Here is a 26,339-nt window from a genome sequence, read left to right on the forward strand (position 1 = left end):
TATGTCAGTCAGTCATATGGTAAATCATTAATTGAGGGGCTGCTCTGTGTTCTGGAGAGACACACTTGCAGTCATGCACCCGTGAACTTGGGAGAAACCAAAATAGTAGCCAGATAATCTTGGTCATGCCATTGCACTGGGACCTGTTTCTTCCAAACTCTGGAAACTCAAAGAGCAGAACATAGAAGATGGACTGATAACCTAGAAGAGAAAGTCTTGTTTCCCAGAGAGTGCCGGGGCTGGCAGGATCTTGCATCTGTGCATCAAGATGTGAAGAGATTTCAGAGTAGGCTCCGGTAGGCATCTGCTTTCCTCAGATGTTGCTCCATAGCACATATGAAAGGAAGAAGAGCTTTAATCCTGTGAGAGAGAAATCAGAATTAGAATCAGCAGGATTAGGATTAGAAATGTGATTCCAGGGGTTGTATAAATACACGGGTCTTCTGTAAATACAGAGAAATATGGCAACAAACACTGGAAGGACAAACACTAAAATGTTAACATTGATGGTCTCTAGTGTGGCAGACACTAATGGCAAACCTGAAAGCTCTTCTCAACCTCTTCGTCATCAATAGCTTCCACTCTAGAGGCAAAGAAGCCAAATACGTGTTTTGTTAAGTTCCTTTGTAACTCTGTGTTGCCTGTGATACAATTCTGACCAACTAGGTGAAAGGGAAATCCCCTGAGGGGTTTCTGGGAAAGCTTTTCTTTCCTGTGAAAGAGAGAAAGAGTTTGCTGCTTCTGTCCCATCCCTCTTCTTGCCTTCAACATGGTTGTGATGTCTGGAGCTATGGCAGCCATCTTGCAACCATGAAAATCATTTGATGAAGTCAACATATTGTTAGTGGAATGGAAAAGTAGGGAAAACCTAGATCCTTTAAAACACCCCTGAGCAACAGAACCAGTATCAGAAACACCTAACTCTGAGCTTCTATTCTTGGGGGCAAAAAAAAAGAAGAAGAATTTCCTATTTAAATAAGCCACCACTGAGGTGGGCACTTGATGGGATGAGCACTGGGTGTTATTCTATATGTTGGCAAATTGAACACCAATAAAAAAAAAATTTATTTTAAAAAATAAGGCAAAAAATAAATAAAATAAAAAATAAAAAACATAAATAAGCCACTGAATCTTAGTTTCTTGTGCTTAGAATAAATCAGTGAAAATATAAAAAATTCTAATAGAGGATGGAAGAGCTGTCGTAAATTTTTTTTATAACCCTGTAAATTTTAAATGGCAATGGTAGCAATGCAAAAATATGTGGGATTATGTGGAAAAATCAGTTTTGCCTCCATTTGCACATTCATTTCAATGTTTCTGAAGTCATATATGTGAAATATAATTCATATGTTAATATATATTGTAATTCATTTTTATAATAGATAATATGAAATTTTATATGTTATATATTATAGTATAATAATTAGATAATATATAACTTCATAATTATATATATATAATCTTATTTACAATTATCAACAAGAAAAAAAATAATTATCAACAAGAGAACCTGGCAGATGTTATTACTGGCTCAAAAAAGACGGGCACTGAGGAGGGCACTTGACAGGATGAGCACTGGGTGTTACATGTTGGCAAACTGAACTCCAATAAAAAAAATACGAAAAAGAAAAGAATGCAAAGAACAGAGCTATGTATGTATTATATAATATATATAACATACATGTATAATGTAAACAAAAGATATAAAACATATAATTGTATATAATGTAAATAATATATGAGATATATATGATACATGTTAAATAATACATAATATATATTACATAGTGTATATATATATCTCTTCCGTGCATTCTCTTTTGAGCCAGTTCAACATCTGCCTCACTCTCACTGTTTAGTGAATAGAATAAAATCCTTAATGTATTCTCATGTTATGTCTGTAGGAGTCATCATTTCATCTTTTTTAGCTCACACAGGTACTAAGGGGCAAAGCTGGGATTTGAGCCCAGGCAACTCCGGGTCCTAAACCCCAACTCTTGAACACCACACTTTATTAAATGTGCTAATATACATGGACACTCTTAGCTCGCAGTAGGTACTCCGTGCATAGTGGTGTCTGGTATTGCTAAGAAGCAGTAGTTCCATTTGAACAGAACTGCATAAAACACACAGTCTCTCACCGTCTTAGAAGTGGAGGGGACAGAGGACAGTAATATCCCTGAGGTATGGGACTCGGAACTGGGTTTGATCTTCCTGGTAAGGCATCTCCTATATTCTTCCTGTACCTGGAGGAAGAGACACATCACAAGAAGATGAATTAGTCCTAGATGCAGGGATGTGGGTTGTTATAGGCATATTCCTGGGAAGGATGGGGCTGGGAAGGGCAACAGTTATGTACCTGGCGGTTGAGCAGACAGTGAATGATGAAGATGAAGGCTCCCTGCAGGCTGTTGATGATGGTGAATAGGTAGGCCATGATACGAGCCATGGATCCAATCTGGAAGATGCCCAACACCCAGGAGCATCCCAAAATGAAGAGCTGGGCAAAGGCCTTGCATGTCAGTAACCTAGGGGAGAAGATTTGGAAAGGATAAAGTTCTGGGCAGTGGCTGTTGTCCTCATGGACCGTACTCCCACCACCAGTCTGAGGCTGCCACCATGTCATCTGCTACCTAGGTGAGAATAAATATGGGGTGGTCTCCAAGCTCAGAGGAAGGGAAATGGAGTCCCATCAGCATTAAAAGGCAGATGGCCTACAGATACACGTAGCACAAAGATGTGTAAACACATATATTTAATGCAATATTATTGATAGTGATGAAAATGCTCAAAGGACCTACAGGTCCAAGAACTGAGGACACATTAAGTGAATGGTAATACCATAGTATGAAATACGAGGACTTTTTTTATTTAATTGAAGAAAAACTCGCATAACATAAAATTCACCATTTTAACCATTTAAAGTGTACAATTCAGTGGCATTTGGCACATTCACAATGCTGTACAATCATCATAACTACCCAGTCCTAAGATATTTTTATCACCCCAAAAAGAAACCCCACACCTGTCAAGCACTCATTCTTCTCCCCCTCCCCTAACTAAAACAACGCTGGGGTCCACCCATTGATGAACAGATATACAAAATATGGTCCATCCATACCCTGGAAAATTATTCAGCCATTAGAAGGAATAAAGTACTAAAACCTGCTACATGGATGAACCATGAAGACATTGTCAGTGAGGGAAGCCAGTCACAGAAGAACACAGAGTACATGATTTCATTTATAGGAAATGTCTAGAACAGGCAAATCTATAGAAACTAAAAGGAAATTATAAAACCATTTTTCAAAAGATTTTATCTTTAGGTAATCTCTACACCCAACATGGGGCTTGAATTCACAACTCTGAGATCAAGAGTTGCATGCTGCACTGACTGAGCCAGAAAGGTGCCCCATAAAACCATTTTTTAAAATGGTATAAGAGTGACCATATACAGGCCCTGGGTACCATGGAAACTGTGCCTCAGTTTCCTAAAATTGGTGTAAGGATAATAATACAATACCTACAGGGTGATATTACTTGTTCTGCAGATTAAATGAGATAACAAAACTCCAAGGGTGCTTGCCAGAGTGTCTGGCCCAAAAACATTTTTGTTAGTTGTTTTTTTTTTTAATTTATTTTTTATTGGTGTTCAATTTACTAACATACAGAATAACCCCCAGTGCCCGTCACCCATTCACTCCCCCTCCCCGCCCTCCTCCCCTTCTACCACCCCTAGTTCGTTTCCCAGAGTTAGCAGTCTTTACGTTCTGTCTCCCTTTCTGATATTTCCCACACATTTCTTCTCCCTTCCCTTATATTCCCTTTCACTATTATTTATATTCCTCAAATGAATGAGAACATATAATGTTTGTCCTTCTCCGACTGACTTACTTCACTCAGCATAATACCCTCCAGTTCCATCCACGTTGAAGCAAATGGTGGGTATTTGTCATTTCTAATAGCTGAGTAATATTCCATTGTATACATAAACCACATCTTCTTGTTAGTTGTTTTTAATCATAAGCATTGATATGAAGTCAGCTATGTATTTATGTGAGGAAAACCCAAAGTTCAGAATGATATGTATAGTATCCTATCATTTATGTAATAGAAGGTGAATGTGTAGGTATAGAATATTCTGGAAGGAAGCTCAATTCAAATGATAATGGTTGCTTAAGGTGGAAGAGAATCTGGAGACCTGGAGATCAGGGGATTACTTTTCATGTGTTCTCTATGGAGCCTGTTTCTCCCTCTGCCTGTGTCTCTGCCTCTCTCTCTCTCTTTCTCTCTCTCTCTCTGTGTCTCTCATGTCTCACGAATAAATAAATAAATCTTAAAAACTTTTTTTCTTATCATTGCATGTATTAACTCTTTTATACTTTTTGTATCAACTTTTTAAAAATAATTTTTAGAAAAAAATTATTTCAGATGGGATGGATGAGGGATTGGATACTGACAGGAAAACAAGCAAAGGACATCATATGGTTCCTGACAATAAAACCTAGACAGCTCCCCACAGGGAACCTGCTTCTCCCTTTGCCTATGTCTCTGCCTCTCTCTGTGTGTGTAAATAAATAAATAAAAATATTTATTTATTTTTTATTATTTTTTAATTGAAGTTTGATTTGCCATCATATAGTATAACACCCAGTGCTTATCCCATCAAGTGCCCTCCTCAGTGCCTGTTACCCAGGTACCCCACCCCCCACCCGCCTCCCCTTCCACCACCCTTTCTTTGTTTCTTGGAGCTAAAGTCTCTCATGGTTTGTCTCCCTCTCTAATTTTTCCTACTCAGTTCCCCTCCTTTCCCTTATAATCCCTTTCACTCTTTCTTATATTCCTCATATGAGTGAGACCATATGATGATTGTCCTTTTCCGACTGACATACTTCATTCAGCATAATACCCTCCAGTTCCATCCATGCCAAAGCAAACGGTACTTTAAAACAAAAAAACCTAGACAATGTCTGACTTTGCTAGATCTAATGAAGATATGAAGATTAGTTGAGGGGTGCCTGGGTGGCTCAGTTGGTTAAGTATCTGCCTTTGGCTCATGTCATGATCTTGGGGTTCTGGGATCAAGCCTGCATCAGGCTCCTTGCTTAGCAGGGAGTCTGCTTCTCCCTCTCCCATGTCCCTCCCCCCACTTGCTTGTACTTTCTATCTCTCTGTCAAATAATAAATAAATAAATAAATAAATAAATAAATAAATAAATAAAATCTTTTAAAAAAATTAGTTGATTGATCAAGAAACACAAATGGTCTATAAGAGTATGAAAATGTCTCACATCTGACTCCTAACTCTGGGAAACGAACTAGGGGTGGTGGAACGGGAGGTGGGCAGGGGGTGGGGGTGACTGGGTGACGGGCACTGAGTGGGGCACTTGATGGGATGAGCACTGGGTGTTATTCTATATGTTGGCAAATTGAACACCAATAAAAAATAAATTTATTAAAAAAAAAGAAAATGTCTCACATCTGTAAGATTAAATAATACGTACAAAACTAAAATAATAAAATAGTATATTTAACCCATTAAATTAGCAAAAATGACACAACAAAAATGATAAATCCTGGTGTTGGCATAGCTGTTAAGTAAATAAGCACTCTTGCAAATGGAAACAAATTTTCTGGAAAATAATTTGCAATATATACTAAAAGTGTGACAATCCAGCCTGCCATTTGACTTGGGCAGTTTCATGCCTACCATTATGAACAATCACAGGCATGGAAAAAGATCTATTAGGGTATTCAAGACTGCATTCTTTATAATAACCCTCCTCCCCCCAAGGAATCAGAAACAACTCGAATGTCCATGAATAAGGCATGATTTAAGTAAGTTGTGCTGTATTCTTACACTGAAATGCTTTACAAAAAAAAAAAAAAGATATTGTCAAAGAATGTCTAGTTAAATTGAAAAATATCCATGCTATTAAGAGAAAATGGTTATAAAAATGAATGATTCTATTTTTGTAAATATCACATATAATTATGCACAGTAGATGAGTTAGAAAATGTACTAATAGTTTCAATATAGGAAACAGTCTTCCTAGTAACTGTGTTGCTACTTCATAAACCAGATAAAGTGGACAATGTTAATATCCCCATGGTAAATAAGGATAAGGAAACAGTTTCAGAGAAGTTATGTAACTTGTCTGAGGTCACACAGCTTGTAAGTGTCAGACCTGGTGTTTGAGACCCCAGATCTAGACTCTGAGCTGTTCTGTCCTGGACACCAGGACCAGGCATACAAAAGGGACTCAGTGGATGTTTGTGGGAAGAATGAAGGAGACTGGGAAAGGAGAGAAAAGGAAGAAGGGTCTGCACCTGTTGTCTTTGAGCTTGGAGACTTCAGCGTTGACGCTGGAAAGCTTCTGCCTCAAGATACACAATGTCCAAGTTAGGAGGATGGAATTGATCTACAAAGTCAAGCAGAAAGGACTAAGAGATTGGAGATACACACGGACAATGGCCAGACCACCTGTAAGAGACCCATAGTCTTCAGTAACCACCCCAGGAAGCAGTTGACCCCAAACAACCAGCTCTTGAGTGGTAACTGATAGCCTCCCTAATTTCTGTCCTCACTTCCAACTTAGGACCGAAAGGAAAAAGCCAATAAGGAAAAAGCCAATATGCTGCCCTAAGCATTCACATTGAATGCGCTGCTTTGAGTTAGGCTGCCTATAGAATCCCGATGCATACAGCCTCTGATCAGGCCACACCAGAAGCCATCCCTGTTTTATCCCTATAAAGCCTTGCCACTCCTCTGACTGCTTTTGAGTCTCTGCAAAGTGCAAGTGATGGTGGTTGGCTCCCTTACTATAGCAATTAATAAGCCTTTCTGGTTCTTATTTGGGTGATTGCCCTGGGACCTCACAATGTGATCTTATTTGGAATTAGGGTCTTTACCAGAGGTGATCAAATTAAAATGAGGTCATTACAGTGGGCTCTAATTCCACATGACCTTATAAAACAGGGATATTTGATTGTGGTGATTATTTCACAATGTATACATATGTCAAAACACCAAGTTACACACCTTAAATATATACAATTTTTATTTGTCAGTTACACCTTAGTAAGGCTGAAAAAAAACCAACAACTCTAGGCTTCCCTTTGCTTCCATCCCACTGTTTTCTTTTCCTCCCTGACCATCAAATACTCTTTTTTTCCTCCAAAATAAAAATAAATAAATAAAAATCATTTTTGAGAACCTAAAAAAAAATTTTTTTTGCCTCCCTTTTTTCTCATTTAATTCTGATCCTCAGAAGACAATAATAAACCCATTCTTTCTGGAACACAAAGGACAGATAAGATTGTGGTCCCTTCCAGGGGATTTGCAATGTTGGCAAGAAAAAAAAATCAGAAGTCAAAGAAATTGACTCTAACTTGGAAATCTCAAGAACTGGGGATCAGAAGGGAGAATGTTTGAGAGGAATATGTGACCTTGGCTATCCACCTTCCATCGGATCCCTTGGGTCTCCTTATCACACTGTGCCAAGCAATTTGCTTACCACGATGATGGTACAGACTGGCCCCAGGAAACTCCAGATGAAACCTGTCTCCGTATTCAGCCAGCAGCTATGGAGAGAAACAGAAGTCAGTGCTTGTCTCAGAGTCTTGACCCTATAAGTTACTCACAACCCAACAAATGCACTAATGGAGGAGAGTATAGGGAGATGACCCTGAGACGAAAATTCTCATTATGAGACAGGCTACAGTTCAGTTTTCTCTGGGCCTCAGCAAGTCTTCTTTCAGATCTTCTTCCTGGGTAAATGTTCCTGGAGTATTAATTTGATGTCCTACATAGAGCTCATCCTCACTTCATAACTTTTGTAACCCCTTCCTCTCTATTCAGACCTCCTCACTGGTACACTGGACATTCAGATCCCAGCTTAAATGTCACCTCCTCTGAAAAGCCACTTCTGACCATCCCTACCCGTGGTCCTTCTCTAGCAGAGCTTGCTGCTTTTCTTTTTTATTCCATCTATCAGTGTCATAAGTTATGGTGGTGTGTTTCCTTGCAAACTGTTCTTCTCTCTACCAGACTATAAGCTGTGTGAGAACTCAGACCTTGAACTTTTGTTCATCTCTGAATACCCAGCACTCAGGGCAAAGCCTGGTGTGGATGAAGTATTTTATAATTATTTCTTAAAAGAAATGAAGGGAGGAAAAGATGGAGGGAGGAAAGGAGGAATGGAGGGAGAGGAGGAAGAGACATGCATTGCTTCTTTCCATCATGTCTCTAGTAATTGGTTTTCACCATCTGACAACCATTCCACCATATTCAGTAACAGCATTCCAATATTCCCTTGTGAAAGTGTGCCTCCCCCAAAAGAGAAGGAAAATAATCAAGTTTGGCCAACCAGGCGTTCTTTCCCTGGAACAGGAGTCTCCAGGTAGTAGTAGATAAAAAGGTGGAAAATGCATGGAAAACCATTTCAGTAGATACTGGACTATTTCCTTATCAGCTTCTGCATCTCTGCATGGAGGCATCAGACTAAAAGCTCTAGAGAATTAGTTTTCTGAGAGCAGCCCTCAACCGATGGCTGCTGGGAGGGAAATGGTGAACAACTGGTGGGTTATTGGAGGTCCATGCCCTACACAGTTTCCCAGAGGTACCCACTGGGATGGAGCCTGTTACCTCAGCTGTACCTGCTCAGAAATGCACTCCATATTTCCAGTTCTTCCTCACTGCCTGGTGCTTCTTCCTAAGGTCATCTCAAATCCTTGTCAACACTACTCCCCTCTTCCAAAATTTTTTGTGGTTCTCACCACCTGGAAGGTATGCCCCAAATTCCATGCCCCTCCCCTAGATCCCCCTCTTTCAGCCCAATCCACCTGTTCTCCAAACACACCTTGAGCCCTCCCTTGGGAAGCTATTGCCCTCACCTACCGTCGCCACTCCCCTTCCTCTTTGCCTGTGTATATTTCAGTAGGGTTTTCAAGGCTCATTCAAATTCTATCTCCTCCAGGAAGCCTTCCATGAACTTTCCGACTCCCATGTGCTATTATCCTTCTCTGGTCTGTGTCAGTGCTTATATTACCCACACCAACATCAGACACTTCAATCATGGTAGCCTTGCACTGTTACCACCATCTCCTGACAAGACAGTCAGGTCTGAATTCAGTTTGGACACTTTCTAGCTATGTGGCCCAGGGCAAGTTCTGCAACTGTGCTGAGCCTCAGTCTCCTCTGGAGCTACCATTTATTAAGCTGTTACTTTAGGTACCACCATATGCAGCAGCCCAGGTTGTGTACTGCACAAATCCAGGGGACACTATTCATACTCCTAGTCCTTGCACTTAGGATTTCAGTTGAGAAGTACCAGAGATAATGCATGTTTGTAAAACTTGCAGGATTTAGGTTTGATAAGTGCTCACTTATTATGGATTTCTTTCCCTCACCTCTTATCTCATGACCTCACCTGAAATATAAAACATCAGTAGTAGGCAGGGAGGAAACCTGGATATTTAGTTCCCTAACCACAGCTCAGCAATGCCTCTAACACAGGGTGATGAGCACAGGCCCTGGGATTGGAAAGACCCAGATTCATGTCCTCACACAGCCCCTTTCTCATCGTAGTGGCAAGAAAGCCTGTCTTTCCTCATATCTAAATTAGAATAGCACCACTATCTCAGGGGTCATAGGATCATTGACATGACACAGTGAGTTACAGTCTCTGCACTAGCCGCATACTGTTTGTCCTGTCATTTACCTGATTTTCAAAGTTGATTCACTTTTTTTTTAACTTATACAATGGAATCACATCTATGATATCATGAGTTTGGTTGGTATGCTAGCAATTTTTTTCCCTAATGTCCTATAAGATAACTACGAAATTATTTTTAAGTTATACTCACCAACATACTACCCCAAATCCTCTCCCATGGAACCATGTGACAAACAAACGTTGCTTTCAAACAGACAATGGTGATGATGGTGATGATGATGATGATGATGATATGTATATTGTTTTATCCTATGCCAGACACTGGTCTAAATGTTTTGCAGATAATAACTCATTTAACCCTCACAACACTATGATGTAGACATTGCTACATCAGCCCCTATTGTATGGACGAGGAAATGGAAGCATATAGAGGTTAAGCAACTCTCCCACAGCTAGGAGGTAGTGGAGCAAGGGTTCAAACCCAAGCAGGCTGGCTCCAGGATCCATGATTTTAAAGTTTACAACCAAGCTCATTGTTTACACCACCACCATTATCTATACTATGGTACAAATAGTGGCTCCTGGATTCACGCAGTGCACAACCCGTGCTACTACTATACATGGCAGCTCTGAGACCAACAAAACATAAAGAGCTCAATAAATGGTAGACACAATCATCACTACTGTTACTACTCTTCTTGTTGTTCATGTAATCAATTATCCTCATGAACCCTGGCAGCAGGCTCTTCAGGGAGAGAGGATATCACTTACCGATTATGCATTCCATAACCTTGTGGTTGAACACCAACAGAGACAGCCACCACTAGCCCTGGGATCCCATAGCCAAAGACACAGAGGTACCACATCTTGATGTGGCGGGAGCTGAAGTAATTCACCACCTTCAGGTTCCTGACCATGAGGAAGAGCATCACAGCCTCTATCAGCATCCAGAAGAAGCAGGCGAGGTAAAGGTAGTGCAGGAAGCCTGCAATGATGGCGCAGCCCATCTGGAGAGGAGAAGCATGCACACTCAGGATCCCCTACCCAAGAAGCAACAGTGGGGCACTACTTTGACTGGAGTTCCCGAACCACAGCCCATCCATTCATCCCACAAACCTTTACATAGAGGTATTTTCCCTACAGGTGCTACCATCCCTTGGGTAGGGGGATAAGTCATCCTGGTTTACCTGGGACCTGTTCTTCCCAGGACATGTGACTTTCAGTGTTAAAACAGAGAGAGTTTTGAGAAGAATGGTTAGTTGATTGAGTGTGGGGGGTCAGCACAGTGTAGCCATTAGAATGGCTGCCTGTTTTGTAAATGACGTTTCATTGGCACATGGCCACACCCATCTCTATATTTTCTTTGAAAAAAAAAATATTTTATTTATTTATTCATGAGAGATGCAGAGAGAGAGAAGTAGGCTCCCTGTGGGGAGTCCAATGCGGGACTCGATCACAGAACATCAGGATCCCGACCTGAGCCAAAGGCAGATGCTCAACCCCTGAGCCACCCAGGCATCCCCATCTTTATATTTTCTATGTCTGTTTTTGCAGTAAAACAGCAAAGCTGAGTGACTACAACAGAAACCCTAGGATCTGCAAAGCTAAAAATATGTATACCTGCCTCTTTAGAGAAAAAGTTGGCTCACTCCTGGTTAAATGATGGCAGTGACACATGCTACTAGCATTGAATTCTCAAACATTCCACAGTGAGGGAGGTGATTCTGCACAAAAATGATCACCCCAAGCAAAATGTCGCTAGTGCTCCTTTCGGAAAAATCCTAAGAACCTACTATGTTTCTGGTATAGTTAAAGGGGATAAATTGGCCAAAGTTCTTGCTCTCATGGGGCCCATAGTCTAGTGGGAAGGGTAGATATACTACAAGTAAAACACCAAATAATCAATATGGTTTCAAATACATGCTGGGTATGAAAGCAAAATAAACTGATAAGGGATAGAGTTTCTCAGCTGTAGCATATTGACATTCATAAAAATATTGCCAGATTATTTTCTGTCATGAGGGCTGTCCTGTACATTGTAGGGTGTTTGGCAGCATCCTTAGTGTCCACCGGATGCCAGAAGCACCCCCTCCCAGTGATGACCACCAATAATGTCTCTAGATATTGCCAAGTGTCCCCTAGGGGGCAGGATCCTCCAAAGTTAAGAACCAATGGCTTAAAGTATAATAGGAGAGATCGCCACAATATATAATATGATCAGGGAAATGATTTTAAACTGAGACCTATCACAAGAAGAAGTCAACCAGGTGAAGAACTGGGAATAAATATTATCAAAAGAGGGCATGGCACATGCAAAGGTCCTGAGGTAGGAATTAGAGTAGAGGTTATTGAGTAGGAATGGGGGGGGCTGATGTGGAGGTGGTGGGGTTGGGTGAAGACACAGCCTGAGGGGTGTGAGACCTTGTTATGAATTTTGTCCACTCCAGTGAGGAAGAGAGCCTTGGCCAAGAAGAGGCACACGCAGAGATGCAGGTGGAGGTAGGTATTGTGATTTTGAATGGAACGACACAGGATGAAGGTGGTGATGGCCAAGACGAGACACACCAGGGAGATGATCATGCCCACGTGGCTAATGATGTACAAGGAGAAGTCCATCTGTCAAGGAAAGAGATACACCACTCAGAGAGGGGCTGACATTCCTTCAGGCAGGAAAAAAAAAAAAAGAATTATCCAGTCTCCTGACCAGGGCAGAAAGGGCTCAGGAAACTTTTCTCCCTTTGACACTTGGAGTGAACTAGATATTGTCCATTATCAACCTCTGGAATCCATCAGCACCCATTCCCACCCCTGTCCTGTGCCACTCCTCATGTCGTACTAGAGCAAGATGTCTATAAAGGACATTTCCCAGAATCTTCTGGGGCTAGGGTCCTAGATGTCATTTAGGTTCTCCAATGAGATGTTTGCACAGTTTTGGAAGGTAGGATGCAGGCAGGTACCAGCTTTCTGCAGACAGGAGCAAGCTATGAGTGGGCTCCACATTCCAGCTTGCTCCTTTTTTGATTGCATGGATGTGGGGTGATCTGCCCCATAGATGTGGGTCAATTCCTGACCTCTGCATTACAGCTGCAGAGGGATGATCTTGAAGAGTTGGGGTGACCCAACTCGCAGCCCCTGACTTCAAATCCTCCGTCCCTCTCTGTGACTTTGCAAGCATCCCATTCCCTACCTGAAATACCTAGAATGGTTACCATTTCCTGGCCTGGACTAGGGCTGTTACACAGGCATTCAGAGATAGATGCCCCAACTTCTGGGAGTGGAAATGGCAAACTGAGTCCTTCACTTATTCACAATTATTTTTATTCACCATTAACTTCAATGTTTTGAATTCCTCTGTGTGTTAAAGATGTGCCAAGACGCCATCTCACAAGCTACTCCCTATGATCTTGTGACAGACATGGTGACTGAGAGAATGGACTACAGTTCTGCTAGGTCCGAGCTGTGTGAGCTTGGGCAAGACACTTCACTGCTGTGTCCCTCAGTTTCCTCATCTGTTAAAAGATATGAACAGTAATTGCCCAGTAGAGTTGTTGTAAGAGGATTCAGTGAAAATACTTCAAGTGCTCATGGCTGTGCAGGAAATATATTACATGTTCTGTATAGCCTTCCTCTCCACTGAATCTACCCACTCATCAAGGTTCATGTTCCAACCCCTCCCTGATTGATTGCTCTCACCAACACACTTCTGAATTCCTATAGCACAACTTCTTGTACCATTTACATGGTTTTGTGGAAAGACAGCTCTGGAGCCAGACTGTCCTGGGTTTGAGTCTCGTTTCCACCAGTTTAGTTTCCTAAGTAGGTGGATTGTGGAGCCTCAGCCTCCATCCTATAAAATAGCCTGAAAACACTTGACTTAAAATAAAGGGTTTAACACAGTAGGTACTCTGTAAATGGGATCTGTGGTTATTTTTCTCCCAGAGCATCTGCTTAGGGTCATTTCTCATTTTATATATCAATATCATGGCTTCTCAGCTAGATTCTGAATTCACCAAGGGCAAAAGTATCACACACTCCATCTGTCCCCCATGACTCCCTCCCACAACACCCAAGACCATGAGAGACACACAGTGGATGTTTACTTAGTATTTTCCCCCTTGCATTTGGGGAGCCAGAGTGCAGAGAATTGGTACTGACCGTGAGCTCCCCATAAGCCATGATGATGGCCAGATTCACCATTTGATTACAGCTGCAGACAGTATGCGTCTCAGAAGCTTCAAGGACCACACAGCCAGAAGACGTCCACCTACCACCCTCCACATTGGTGTCCCAGGAAACGCAGATAGGTCTCTCAAATTCCTGCTTAGGCTGAAAAAGGAAAGGCTCTGGTCATCCAAGACTCTCTTTCAAATGGATTCAGTATGACTGACTTCAAGAATCATTTGGGGCATGAAGATACAGGTATGTTTGGGAGGGAAATGCAATATTTCCATGCACAAGGATAGAGAGAAAGATCTCAGATACCAGGTCTGCCTCTACCACTGACTTGGTCATAGCCAAGGTAAATAAAGTCCTTGTGAATGTTCCTGCACCAACATCACTTAATCTGAGCCCAGTTTTGCCCGGTGATGGATGGAAGAATGCCACATAGGAATAGGAGAGCCCTTTCTTTTGAGGTAGATTTTGGGGATCGTCTTGAGTTGCAAGAAACTGTGGGAGCTTGCTGCCTTCATGAGTCCCTACCAGAAGTGAAAGTTAAGCCCACTGGAGGATGGAGCATTCTCAGCAGGTAGATGGGGGCTCAGCAGGGACCTCTTCACAAACCTCAATGTTCTCCAGTGTGTAAATGATAGGGTCAGAGAAGCCATCCTTCTTCTCACCAGTCATGATGCCTTGTACAACTCGAGAATTCATCTTCACCTTCCTCTGAGAGATGGCCAAGGGCATCTGTTGGTCTTGGAAGAAGCTCTCATCTAAAAAAGACTCCATACCCAAAAAGGAGACAAAAGCCACCCCAGTGGTCCCTGTGATTTCCCCCAAAGGCAAAAAAAAAAAAGAAAGAAAAAAAAAGGAGGGGAGAGGAAAGGAATAATTTGCTCAGTAGTGATTATAGATGATCCAACATGTACATATGCATACATGCTTTAATATCCTATGCATCTCTACCTCCACTGGCCTGCTCTGAGGATTGCCACACCAATGGAACCAGGAGACTCCTAGGTTGGTGACCCTCTCTAGAACCATTTAAAAAAAATCCTGAGGTGCTACCACCTGAGAAATGTTGGCTACAATTAAAAAAATAAGTTTGAATTTGTGCTTTTAAGGGACAAACTGAGCCATGGGGAGTAAGTTCTCCTCCCATATTTATGGTTATTCTTGTTGCATCTCTTTGGTGGGCTTCCCCTTTCAACATTGGTGGTCTTCAGGGACATCCCAGGCTTGCTCCCTGAGCACTCCCAATAGCAGATAGATTGGGGAGTGACTAACAACAGCCCCCAGACCAATCTGGCCATCGCCTCTTTGTATAAATAAAAGTTACTGCAACACAGCCACACCCGTTCACGTATAAACACCTTTGCACTGTGAGGAACTGTATTGCCCTCAATGCCTAAAATACTTACCAACCTGCCCCCTACAGGACAAGTTTGCCAGTCCCTGATACAGACAGCACTGTCCACTAGCAATATAACTTGATCCACATAGGTCATTTTAAATTTGCTAGTAGCCACATTTCAGAAAAGTCAAAAACAGGTAAAATTAATTTTAATTATATTTTAATTCAATACCTGCAAAATATTATCATTTCAACATACAATCAATATAAAATCTCATGTGAATGAGATTTTTCCACCCTTCATTTTTTGTACTAAGCCTTTGGAATCCGGTGTGTATTTTATACTCACAGCCTGGCCACATTTCAAGTGCTCAATAACAAAGGTGGCCAAGTGGCTGCTGTGCTGGAAAGTGAAGTTCCTAATACTCCACTATTGTGAGAATATTTATTTAATATCTGACTTCCCCAGCAGATGGAAAACTTCCTGAGGGCCTGGGCCTCACCTGATCCCCTCATAAATCTTGGCACCTTAGCGTTGAGTGATAAACATTTACTGACTGACTATACCATTACCACTCTCCTTGATTCCCAGAAGCAAGTCTATACCTGTGGATTTAGATTCTTCAATGGTGGAACACCCAATCTTCATCTCATCCCCTTTGGCTTTAAAGTGAAAGGTCATATTCTCTTCATTGCATTCTTCCTTGATAATTTTGCTTTCAATTTCTAAAAGGAGATAGGGAGACTTTGCCTGAGGTCACTCAGAAAGTGAGTCCTGAATTCAGTTTCTGTCCAAAAACCTTATATGTACCCAGTTGCAAGCAAAGAATAAAAAGGCCAGTTCATCATGGGGAAGATCTTGAGCCCCTTGTTGAGTGACAAGAGGAAGGTAGCACTAAACTAATTAGAAACCCAGTTGGACCCATAGGAGAGAGCTCTCGCCCCATAGCAGGTGCATCAGGGAAACATGGGGTTGAGATAAACAGTGATGGAAAGCAACGGTCCTAACCCTCTGGCTACACCATGAAAGCTAGCAATGCTCCCCCCAAGCTTGGCCCTCTCTGGCTGACTTAGCCTGCTGTATTTTTGTCAATAGCACTATCTATATCTTGTACACTAGATGTTTGCTTATTGTGGGACTCGGATAGTTGTTGAATCAATGACACACTCCAAACCATACCTGGCAACACTCTTAACTCAATGTGAAGCACTCAGTAAATGGAAGATGTTGTTAATATCCTTGAACTGGCTTTTCTGTGAGTTCAGAGGTTTGAAACAGTTGGGGAAATGGGATATGGGAAAGCCATGGAGAATTGCATCGCCCAAGCCCCCCTCCCTCCATCAGCACCCAGGTGTAACCTTGCCATCTTACCTAATTGTTCTGTCTGAATAGTCTGACTGACATTTGCCGAGGGTTTCAGGAAAGCTGCCAGGGTGGTGCTTTTCACACTCTCCAGGACCACAGTGGCCAAAGCGGATGTCTCTTCTTTGGTGAAGTTGGATGTGGATGTTTGTTCGAGCACAGAGGCAAAGCTCTCGACCGTACTCTGCAAGGAAACGTGTTTGCACACTATGTACTCGCACCCTCTTCCCCTACCCCTGAAACAGCAGCTGTTCCCTCTCTTTCTCCCCGCTCCTACTCTCTCCCTCCCTCTCTCTTCCTCCTTCTCATTCTCTCTCTCTCTCTCTCTCTCTTCTTCCTCCCTCTCTCTCTCTCTCAAGAGAGTGGGTTCATAGTCTAGGCCAATGAAGAATTAAAAGGGCATCTATTCAGCTTCCTTTCCCTGATCCCCAAATCCCCCTGGGATGCAAAAACGGTATAGCTTTAAATCAGCACCTGTAATACTATTGCTTGCATATACCTCTGACCCAGTAATTTCCCCTCCTGGAATTAATCCTTCCAGAAATGCTTAAAAATTGTGTAAGGACCTTGTCCAGTGATATTTATTTCAGCATGGCTTATGATAGCAAGAAGTTAGAAAGTCTAAATGTCCAACAGATTGGCTAAATAAATGATGATGGAATCAAATTGTGGGATAGTATGCAGCTCATAATAAAAGAACGGTTATATATATCAGTTTTACTCAGTGAACTCCTTTCTTGACATTCAAATTCTGTTTTTTTAATTTAAATTCAGTTTGCCAACATACAGTATAACACCCAGTGCTCCTCCCATCAAGTGCCCTCCTCAGTGCCCCTCACCCAGCTACCACATTCCCCCACTTAGCTCCCCTTCTGCAACCCTTTGTTTCCCAGAGTTAGGAGTCTCTCATGGTTTGTCTCCCTCTCTAATTTTTCCCACTTAGTTCCCCTCCTTTCCCTTATAATCCCTTTCACTATTTTTTATATTCCATGTAGGAGTGAAACTATATGATAATTGTCCTTCTCTGATTGGCTTGTTTCACTCAGCATAATAAATCCTTTTTAAAAAATCATGAAAAGAATTTCAGGGAAAACTGGTGAGGGTACAACTTGAGAGATGTTCATTCTGGAGAAACAGGATGCATTGAATTCTGTAGCCATATCTCAAGTGCAAGTATGAGTTTGGGGTCCCTCCCCACCAACACAGAAAAATCTCAGGTGGAATCATCCTGCAAAAATGTGGTCCTCAATTTTATGGCTAAGGAGACCTCATTAAAACTCCCTTTGAAATGTGAAATCTATTTTCACCTGCAAACATTATTTTATTTCTTTGGGAAAGTAAAGAATCGATAGGCAAATTAAGACTTCATTGTGCTAACTTTCAATTTTGAAGGTTTTATGATCTTTGGCATAATCTGGAAAGTGGTGGTTGAAAGCGTTTAGAATAATTTGACACATTAGAGAAGCTAACTGATTATCCACGTGATTTCACTGCCAAAACAATTAGATGTGTGATAAATGTGTATTTAATATGAACCGTGTAAGAGAACACAGCTGCTGATAAATGGGTTTGAACATTTAAAAAATCTAAATTATTACATTTATACATTTTATTATTTGGACTTATATTCCCTTGAAGGCACAGCAACTTCACCTTTTAGGTTTGTAAATCTTTCTCAGTAGGTATTTGAAATTTGGAGGGAAATAAGAATATTTGTAAACATAGTCTAAAATGAGGGAATCTAACGAAATTTGTAAAAATGACTCATCACTTATGGAAATTTAATCTGAAAACCCTATTAGTGAATGTACACTTGATGAATAAATGTGTTATACCAATAAATTAATTTTAAGTCAAATTACAAATGAAAGTATTATTCTTATTTTAGTACAAAACCAACCAAATTTATTAATAAATTAACAATAGCTAAGTTGTTAAGTCTTAAAAAAAAAACTAGGCTTAAAATCTACCATTGCAGGGGGATCCCTGAGTGGTGCAGCGGTTTAGCACCTACCTTTGGCCCAGGACGCGATCCTGGAGACCAGGGATCAAGTCCCACATCAGGCTCCCTGCATGGAGCCTGCTTCTCCCTCTGCCTGTATCTCTGCCTCTCTCTCTCTCTCTCTCCCTATCATGAATAAATAAAATCTTTAAAAAAAATCTACCATTGCAATCAACAAGTAATCCCAGCTTTAGATATTTATCATGGAGGAATGAAAAATTTGGGACACATACCCCAGATAGACATGCAGACCCACAAACACTATGTGAATGTTTATAGCAGCTCTACTGATAATTGCCCAAAGTTGAGATGGGGCCAGGAGAAAGGGGAGATGGTTAAGTGGAAACAACTCAGATGTTTTTTGTTTTTTTTTTTTTAACTCAGATGTTTTTCCCAGATGAATGGATAAACTGTGGTACATCCATAAAGTGGGATAGCACCCACATGTACTTTAATGTGGTTGAACCTTAAAAATATTACACCAATAAAAATAAATTTATTATTAAAAATATATATATTACACTCAGAGTAAGAAGCCAGACACAAAAGACTATATTTTGTAGGACTCCTTTTCATAACACATCCAGAACAGGTATGTCTACAAAGTTAGAAAGCAGATGAATGGTTGCCAGGGGCTGGGGGAGGGAGGAATGAGGAACAGCTGCTTCATGGGCATAAGTTTCCTTTTGGGGGGATGCTGGTGGTAGTTACACAACGCTGTGAATGTAGACAGTGTCACTAACAGTTATTTAAAAAATAAGAATTGGAACTCTTGATCACAAAGGCATTATGCTGAGTGAAAGAAGCCACATCCTGTGTGATTCTATTTATATAACATTCTTGAAAAGACAAAATTCTAATGACAGAGAAGAGTTGGGGATTTACAGGGGCTGGTGGTGGAGGGAGCATCTGACAATAAAGGGGAAGCCCAAGGGAGGAAAAGAAACTGTTCTATGTTCTGATTGTGGTGGCAAAATCACCTATCATCTATGTTCTGATTGTGGTGGCTACATAGGAATCTATTTAGGTAATAAAAGTCATCAAACTAGACAGAGAAGGGAAATTTAACTGTATGTTAAATTTTATTTATTTTTTTTAATTTTTATTTATTTATGATAGTCACAGAGAGAGAGAGAGAGAGAGAGAGAGAGAGAGAGGCAGAGACACAGGCAGAGGGAGAAGCAGGCTCCGTGCAGGGAGCCCGATGTGGGATTCGATCCCGAGTCTCCAGGATCGCGCCCTGGGCCAAAGGCAGGCGCTAAACCGCTGCGCCACCCAGGGATCCCCCTGTATGTTAAATTTTAAAACCTTACAACTATATAACAAATTAAATGTTAACTCAACCCATTAATTAGAAAAAGGACCTTCTGTGCCCAAAGTGTCCCCCATGTTATTCGAAGCTTGAAACACAATTACAAAGACTTTGCTGTTACCTTCAGAGAAACCACGGTGTTTCTGTTTTCACAGGCATCGTCCAGAACGTTGAAGGTGGCATTCATTAGTGTGCAGAAGGAACCCTGTGCCCCAGAGGAGGAGAATGTGTGAGCACTGATCCATCAATCCCTCAGCATGTCAAGTATACAAATTGGCCGTCCAGCCCACCATATGGGCTCCTAAGGTGTCCAAGAGGCTCTAGAATTCTCAGGAAAATAGAAACTCACCATTTGAGCAGAATTGGAGCCACCTCTCTCTTCAATGAATAAAAGAAACAAATGCAAAGAAACAGCAAAATTACTTAGAGGGGTCAAAGATGGCGGAATGCGTGGGAAAAAAAACAACCCTAGTGGTCCAAATGGAATATTATTCAGCCACAAAAAGGAGTAAAGCATGGACACTTGGTACAACGTGGTGAACCTTGAAAGTACTGTGCTCAGTGAGAGAAGCCACACACACACACACACACACACACACACACACACACATCATGTACTGCATGATTACATTTATATGAAATATCCAGAAGAGACAAACTGAGGGATACAGAGAGATCTTCCTCACCACAACTTATTCACAAAACAACAGCAGTGGTCCAAAGTGCATGGGAATTCCAAAGCTAATTTATAAACTCATATCAAAAATCATGACATCAATTCCTGAACATAATCATGGAGGCTTTAGTCCCCAAAACAACTTCATTAGAGCATCAAGACATCCAAATTCCTCTTTGCCTGGCTCTGGGACTGTGAATCACCCCTCGCACACCATGCAGACATAGTACCAGCACTCTCACTGGTAAGGAGACTCTAGCATCCTTTCTTCTTTCAGTAAAAGAGCTCCCAAGTTTAAGATAGACAAATGTCTTCCCTTCTCACCTTTCCTTGAAGTCAGATATAAGCAGAAGTGACACTGGGTTATACTTTTAAAGAAAAGAACTATGCCTTTCACTTCCCTCTCCCCCCTGTCCACCAGCCAAAATGCAGATGTGATGGCAGGGTCCAGAGCAGCCATCTTGGACCACAAAGTGGGAGGCTTCTGTTGGTGATGGCAGAGCATCTACGGAGCCATCATATCAACTCTCCACAGTTGACACTCAGGTTGTTACAAGGAGAGAAATAAACTGCTATACAATTTAGGTCACCATTATTTTGGTCTTTGTTAAAGCTGCAAAACAACATCCTACCTGAGTGGCTTCTAGGAACTTCTAGAAGTTCTTCTAGGAAACTCAAGCTAGGAACTTTCAACAATACTTACGTGTTCACGCTCTACTGCTGCTCCCACTTGGCATAGCTGGACCCACTCATTGTCTGGTATCACATCTTCTTTACACTTGAAGGGAATCCCTAGGAAAAACCAAAAGCAACCAAATTAAAGCTCAACCACAGCAAGCTATGATTAAAAGACAAGTCTGATTTCATTACCCCCTGCTTCAAATCCATCCATTACCATATTATATGATCGTGGAAATGAGCAAACCACAGCTACACACTGAAACATCAGGGACTCTGAGAAGCAGGATACTGAGTGAAAAGAGCAAGTCAGAAAAGACTATACAGAGCACAATGCCATTTTTATATTGCTCCAAAACAAACAAAACCAAGCAAAGTAATGTTTAAAGAAACATTCATGGGGGGCATTTTTTAAGTAGGGGCATTATAAACAAAAAGTTTCAAGTAGTCCCCTCTGAGGAAGACAAAACGGAGATCTAATAATGGGGAAGGAACATGCAGGAAACACATGGCATTGATAATGTTCTAGTTCTCGTGTTGGTAAGGGCCTCAGATGTACCCATTTTATAATGACACTTCATTGCCTCCATAGAAACTACCCCTATTTTTAATGTATCAAGTCATCCACAAATTTAAAAACTTAAACCTTTCACAGTTCTTCACTGTTCTCAACAAGAAAAAAAAAAAACCTCTAAAATTCTTCACATGGCTCACCAGTTCCTGCAGGAACTGACCTCAGCCCACATTCTCAGATACACCTAATGCCATTTCCCCTAGCCCTCTTTCTGCCTTAGTCTCAGAGCCTTTGCACATGCCACAACCTGGCACACTGAGATCTCCACCGTTTGTCTGGATAATTCCTACTCTTCCTTCAAGCTTCAGCTTAAATATCACTAGCCCAGGGGATCCCTGGGTGGCGCAGCGGTTTAGCGCCTGTCTTTGGCCCAGGGCGCGATCCTGGAGACCCGGGATCGAATCCCACATCAGGCTCCCGGTGCATGGAGCCTGCTTCTCCCTCTGCCTGTGTCTCTGCCTCTCTCTCTCTCTGTGACTATCATAAATAAATAAAAATTAAAAAAAAAATATCACTAGCCCAGAGTATATCAAATATCTCATTACTCACATTGAAGCACAGTATAATTTTTGTGGAGTCACACTGATTGTGCTTACTAAATAATTATGTGTGTGCTCTCTGCTCCTTCCCTAGACTATAAACTACATGAAGGTGTATTTCATGTCCAATATATCCAGGATTAAATCCTCAGTTTCTAGTGCTGGGGCCTGATGACTAATTAATTAGTAGATGCCCCAAGAATAATTTATTCATTGATATAATTAATGAGGGAAAAAATGCATTAGAAAAGAAAGAATTGTAGATGAGGTAAGAGTAAGAGGAAGATCCAGAGTTTGCAAAGATTGAGGATTTCACAACCAAACCAAGACACAGATTCCACTACTAAGGGACACAAGGAGATGCTTACTTTTGCAGGTGAAGTTCAAGGAGCCTCCTGCATTAGGACGAAAGCCCTCAAGGCAGCTACAGCTGTAGGAGCCCAGGGTATTGGTGCAGACAGAATTGGGGCCACATGGTGATGGATCTTGGGAGCATTCATCAATATCTGCAAAGAACTTAGAATATCAAACAACCCAGAAGAACCAAGAGATATGTCTTTCCAAGGATGTTCAGCAAACCCTCATTTCACCTCTACATTTGACTTCTTGGTCTGTGAAGCTCAACTGTCCATTGCTTGGTGTAAAGCCAAGAGAGCAGGTACAAAAGTAGCTCCCAGAGCAGTTGGTGCAAGTTGCATTGGAAAGGGCACATGTGAGGGCACCTGGATGGCTCAGAGGTTGAGCATCTGCTTTTGGCTCAGGTCATGAACCTGGGGTCCTGGGATCAAGTCCCACAACAGGCTTCCCCTAGGGAGCCGGCTTCTCCCTCTGCTTGCCTCTGTGTGTGTGTCTGTGTCTATCATGAACAAATAAATAAAATCTTTTTAAAAAGGAAGGGCACAAGTGAAGGCACTCATCAATATCTGTAGGGTAGAGAATGGGCATGAGGCAGGTGGCTAGCAATCCTACAAAAGTCACATTTCCAAGGCATGGAGTTGTCCCTAAGACATGGTGTCCCAAGCAAGGACATTTCCCAGAAATCTCTGCATCTACATGGGGCCATGTGACTGGTTTTCATTTAGAGAAGGGGAGCGAGTATGACGTTTGTCACTTCTGGACCAAGGTGGTACAAAGTAGATGTCCCTTCTGTCTCTTTTCTCACCACTGGCTGAACCAGTGATTCCAAAGTCAGAAGTGATATAGAAACCAACAGATGTGAGGAAAATGGATCCCTTATCACCATGTGGAGAAGAGCTGCCCACTGGCCAGGTATGTCTATATTGGATGGTAATGAGAGTCAGAAATTCTTTTATGTTAAGCTAATGATTCTCAACTGAGGGAGGCTTGCCCCCTGTACCCCTGCCAGGGGACATGGACAATATCTGTAGACATCTTTGGTTGTTTGACTGGGCCAGGGTTAGAGGGTGTACTACTGTGATCTAGTGGGTAGAAACCACAGATATTGCCAAATATCCTATAGCGCCCAGGACAGCCCTCCACCACACAGAGCTATCTAGCACAGAGGATCACTGGGGAAGGGAGGGAAAACAGTGAGAAGTCATCAGAGAGGGAGAAAAGCCATGGGAGACTCTTAACTCTGGGAAACAACCAGAGTTGTTGTTGTTGGCAGGATGGGGTAATTGGGTGATAGGCATTAAGGAGGGCACCTCATGTGATGAGCACTAGGTGTTATTATACACAAGTGACATATGTAACACTACATCTGAAACTAAGATGTACTATATGTTGGCTAATTGAATTTGAATACAAAAAAGGAATTATCTAGCTCAAAATGTCAATAGTGGCAAAGTTGAGGAAACCTGGCAACTAATACTGGTTGATGCCAGGTCACCTCAACAATAAGGAGTTACCTCTCCCTCTGGGGGTTCTGAGCCATAGAGGATATATGGAATAGAATGTCCTGGGGGAAAAAATAAGGAGGGAGGTAAAGGCCGAGCAGGCAGGAACAATTCTATTCTCCTAGGATGTAGGTAAAGACAGAGTTGAGGCCACAAAGAGTTGAGTTCCTGGCACATTTGTCCACATCTAAGCAGAAAAGTGGTCTAAGTCAAAAGGATGAAGCATGCCAAGGCCTTGGCAGTGCACAGCCCCACCCTGCCTGGAGCCAGTGAGTCTCCTGGGATCTGCTCACATCCTCTTAAACATTGCTGAAAGGAAGTGCAAAAACCCATGTCTGTGACCCACACAAGTCTCCAGATGAGGCTCTCTAGAAGCTTGGGATAAAATCCAAGCTCCTCATTAGAACACGGCAGACATAAAGAGTCTGGTCCCACCTAAGCTCACCTAGCTCATCTTTCTCTTCTAATCCCTTAGTCATTCCTGATCTAGATTCATTGACTACCAGTAGGTTCATGAAGTCTCCTTCTCTGCTCCCTCAGGCCTGAACCCACTTGCCCCACTCTGTCCTTAATACATCTCAATTCCTTTCCAAGGAAATCACTACATCATCAGTAATAATAATTGAGAGGCATCTAACTGGAGGCATAGAGAGCATGGACAGGTTGGGCTCAAAGCCTGGTTCTGTGCCTGTTCATTGTGTGTTCCAGGGGGCCGTGGACTCAGTTAGGTCTCCCCAAATTCATATGGTAAAGCCCTAACATTCAGTGGGATGGTGTTTGGACATGGGCCCTTGTAAGATGATTGGATTAAGATGAGATCTGATAATAGGATTAGTGCCCTTAAAAGAAGAAAAGGGAAGTTTTCAGGCTTCTTAGGCCTGGGAAGAGGCTCAAGAATGAGACATCTCCCCAGACTGTCTTGAGTCAGAATCTGGGAATTTGAGGATTAAATCCATGCTAGCCCTATGCAAGCCCCCATGCTGGGTTGCTGGACATTGCAGCCTCATTTGGAGGCTGAAATTGCATGATGGTTAGAGCACAGGGTGTGAAGTCACACTCAGCACAGTGTAGATCATGACTCCCCTACTTCCTATCTATTTGACCATGGGAGAGTTGCTCCACCACAGAGCCTCCACCACAGAGACTCAATTTCCTCATCTGTAAAATGGGTATAAAATACACTGACAGCATCAGGTTTTTGGGAGGACAATGGGTACAAGAATGGAAAAGCTTAACGCTTTCTGGGATCCAGCCTCCAGGCCTCTGTACCTGCTGTTTCCTCCTCCTGGAACACCAATCACCAGAAATCCAATATTCACTCCACCATGCCCTTCACATCTTTTCTCAAATACCAGCTTCCCAGCATAGCCTTTCCTTACCACTCTATTAAAAAGTAGAAACTCACCTCCAGCTCTCTCTCCATATCCACCTTTCCTGCCTTATTTATCTTTATTTCCTTCAAGTATTCTTGGCACATGATATGTTCATGTATTTATGTTACCATCTATCTACCCAACACTAAGTGATGAGCTCCAGGAGAACAAATAGCTTTTCCTCTGTTATTCACTGCTGTATCCACCATCCCTAGATTAGTGTCTGGCATATACTAGGTGCTCAGGCATGAGACTAAATTCTGGCTCAACAATACAAGCAGAGGGTGGCAAATAGCTCCAAAGCATAATGACCATAGAAATGGTTATCCTCCTTGACTCTTTCCTGTGCCTACACCATGGGATGCAGATGGTGCACTGAGATGTGACTTTGCCACTCCTCTTTTAAGATGTGGAGCTTGCTTCCCCACATCTTGAATCTAGCTGGCCTATACTTGTACTGGTCAATAGAATGCAGCAAAAAAATTATGTGGTGTCAGTTCGAAACTTAGACTTTTAGAGGCATATTTGCTTCTGCTCATACTCTGGGCACCTTGCTTCTTCCATATGAACAAGCACAATACTAGCCTAAGGAAGAATGAGAGAGAAAGTTGACAAGAGGGGGATTATCCCTGAAAACCCTAGTGACGTGGGAGGCAGCCCAGATGAGTTGAACCAAGCTGACCCAAAGCTGCCCACAGACATATGAACAAGCCTATGAGAGACCCAAAGAACTGACCCTCAGAGCCTAACCCAAACTTCCAAGCACAGAATAGA

General features: G+C 41.9%; 1 protein-coding gene across 1 annotated transcript in view; it reads right to left on the minus strand.

Annotated features, from left to right (window-relative positions):
• Positions 1-265: 265 nt before the first annotated feature.
• The window catches only part of ADGRE1 (adhesion G protein-coupled receptor E1), a 60,809-nt gene continuing 34,735 nt past the window's right edge, over positions 266-26,339 (minus strand). The window contains 14 exon segments of the mRNA NM_001038668.1: positions 266-360; positions 2,142-2,246; positions 2,360-2,528; positions 6,331-6,422; positions 7,518-7,584; positions 10,449-10,684; positions 12,099-12,293; positions 13,833-14,003; positions 14,460-14,659; positions 15,796-15,915; positions 16,562-16,736; positions 19,988-20,071; positions 21,246-21,334; positions 22,702-22,839. Of these exon segments, the coding sequence (NP_001033757.1) occupies positions 355-360; positions 2,142-2,246; positions 2,360-2,528; positions 6,331-6,422; positions 7,518-7,584; positions 10,449-10,684; positions 12,099-12,293; positions 13,833-14,003; positions 14,460-14,659; positions 15,796-15,915; positions 16,562-16,736; positions 19,988-20,071; positions 21,246-21,334; positions 22,702-22,839 (1,847 nt within the window). The 3' untranslated portion in view covers positions 266-354.

The sequence above is a fragment of the Canis lupus genome, chromosome 20, assembly GCF_011100685.1.
Source record: "Canis lupus familiaris isolate Mischka breed German Shepherd chromosome 20, alternate assembly UU_Cfam_GSD_1.0, whole genome shotgun sequence".
NCBI classification, from domain to species: Eukaryota; Metazoa; Chordata; class Mammalia; order Carnivora; family Canidae; genus Canis; species Canis lupus.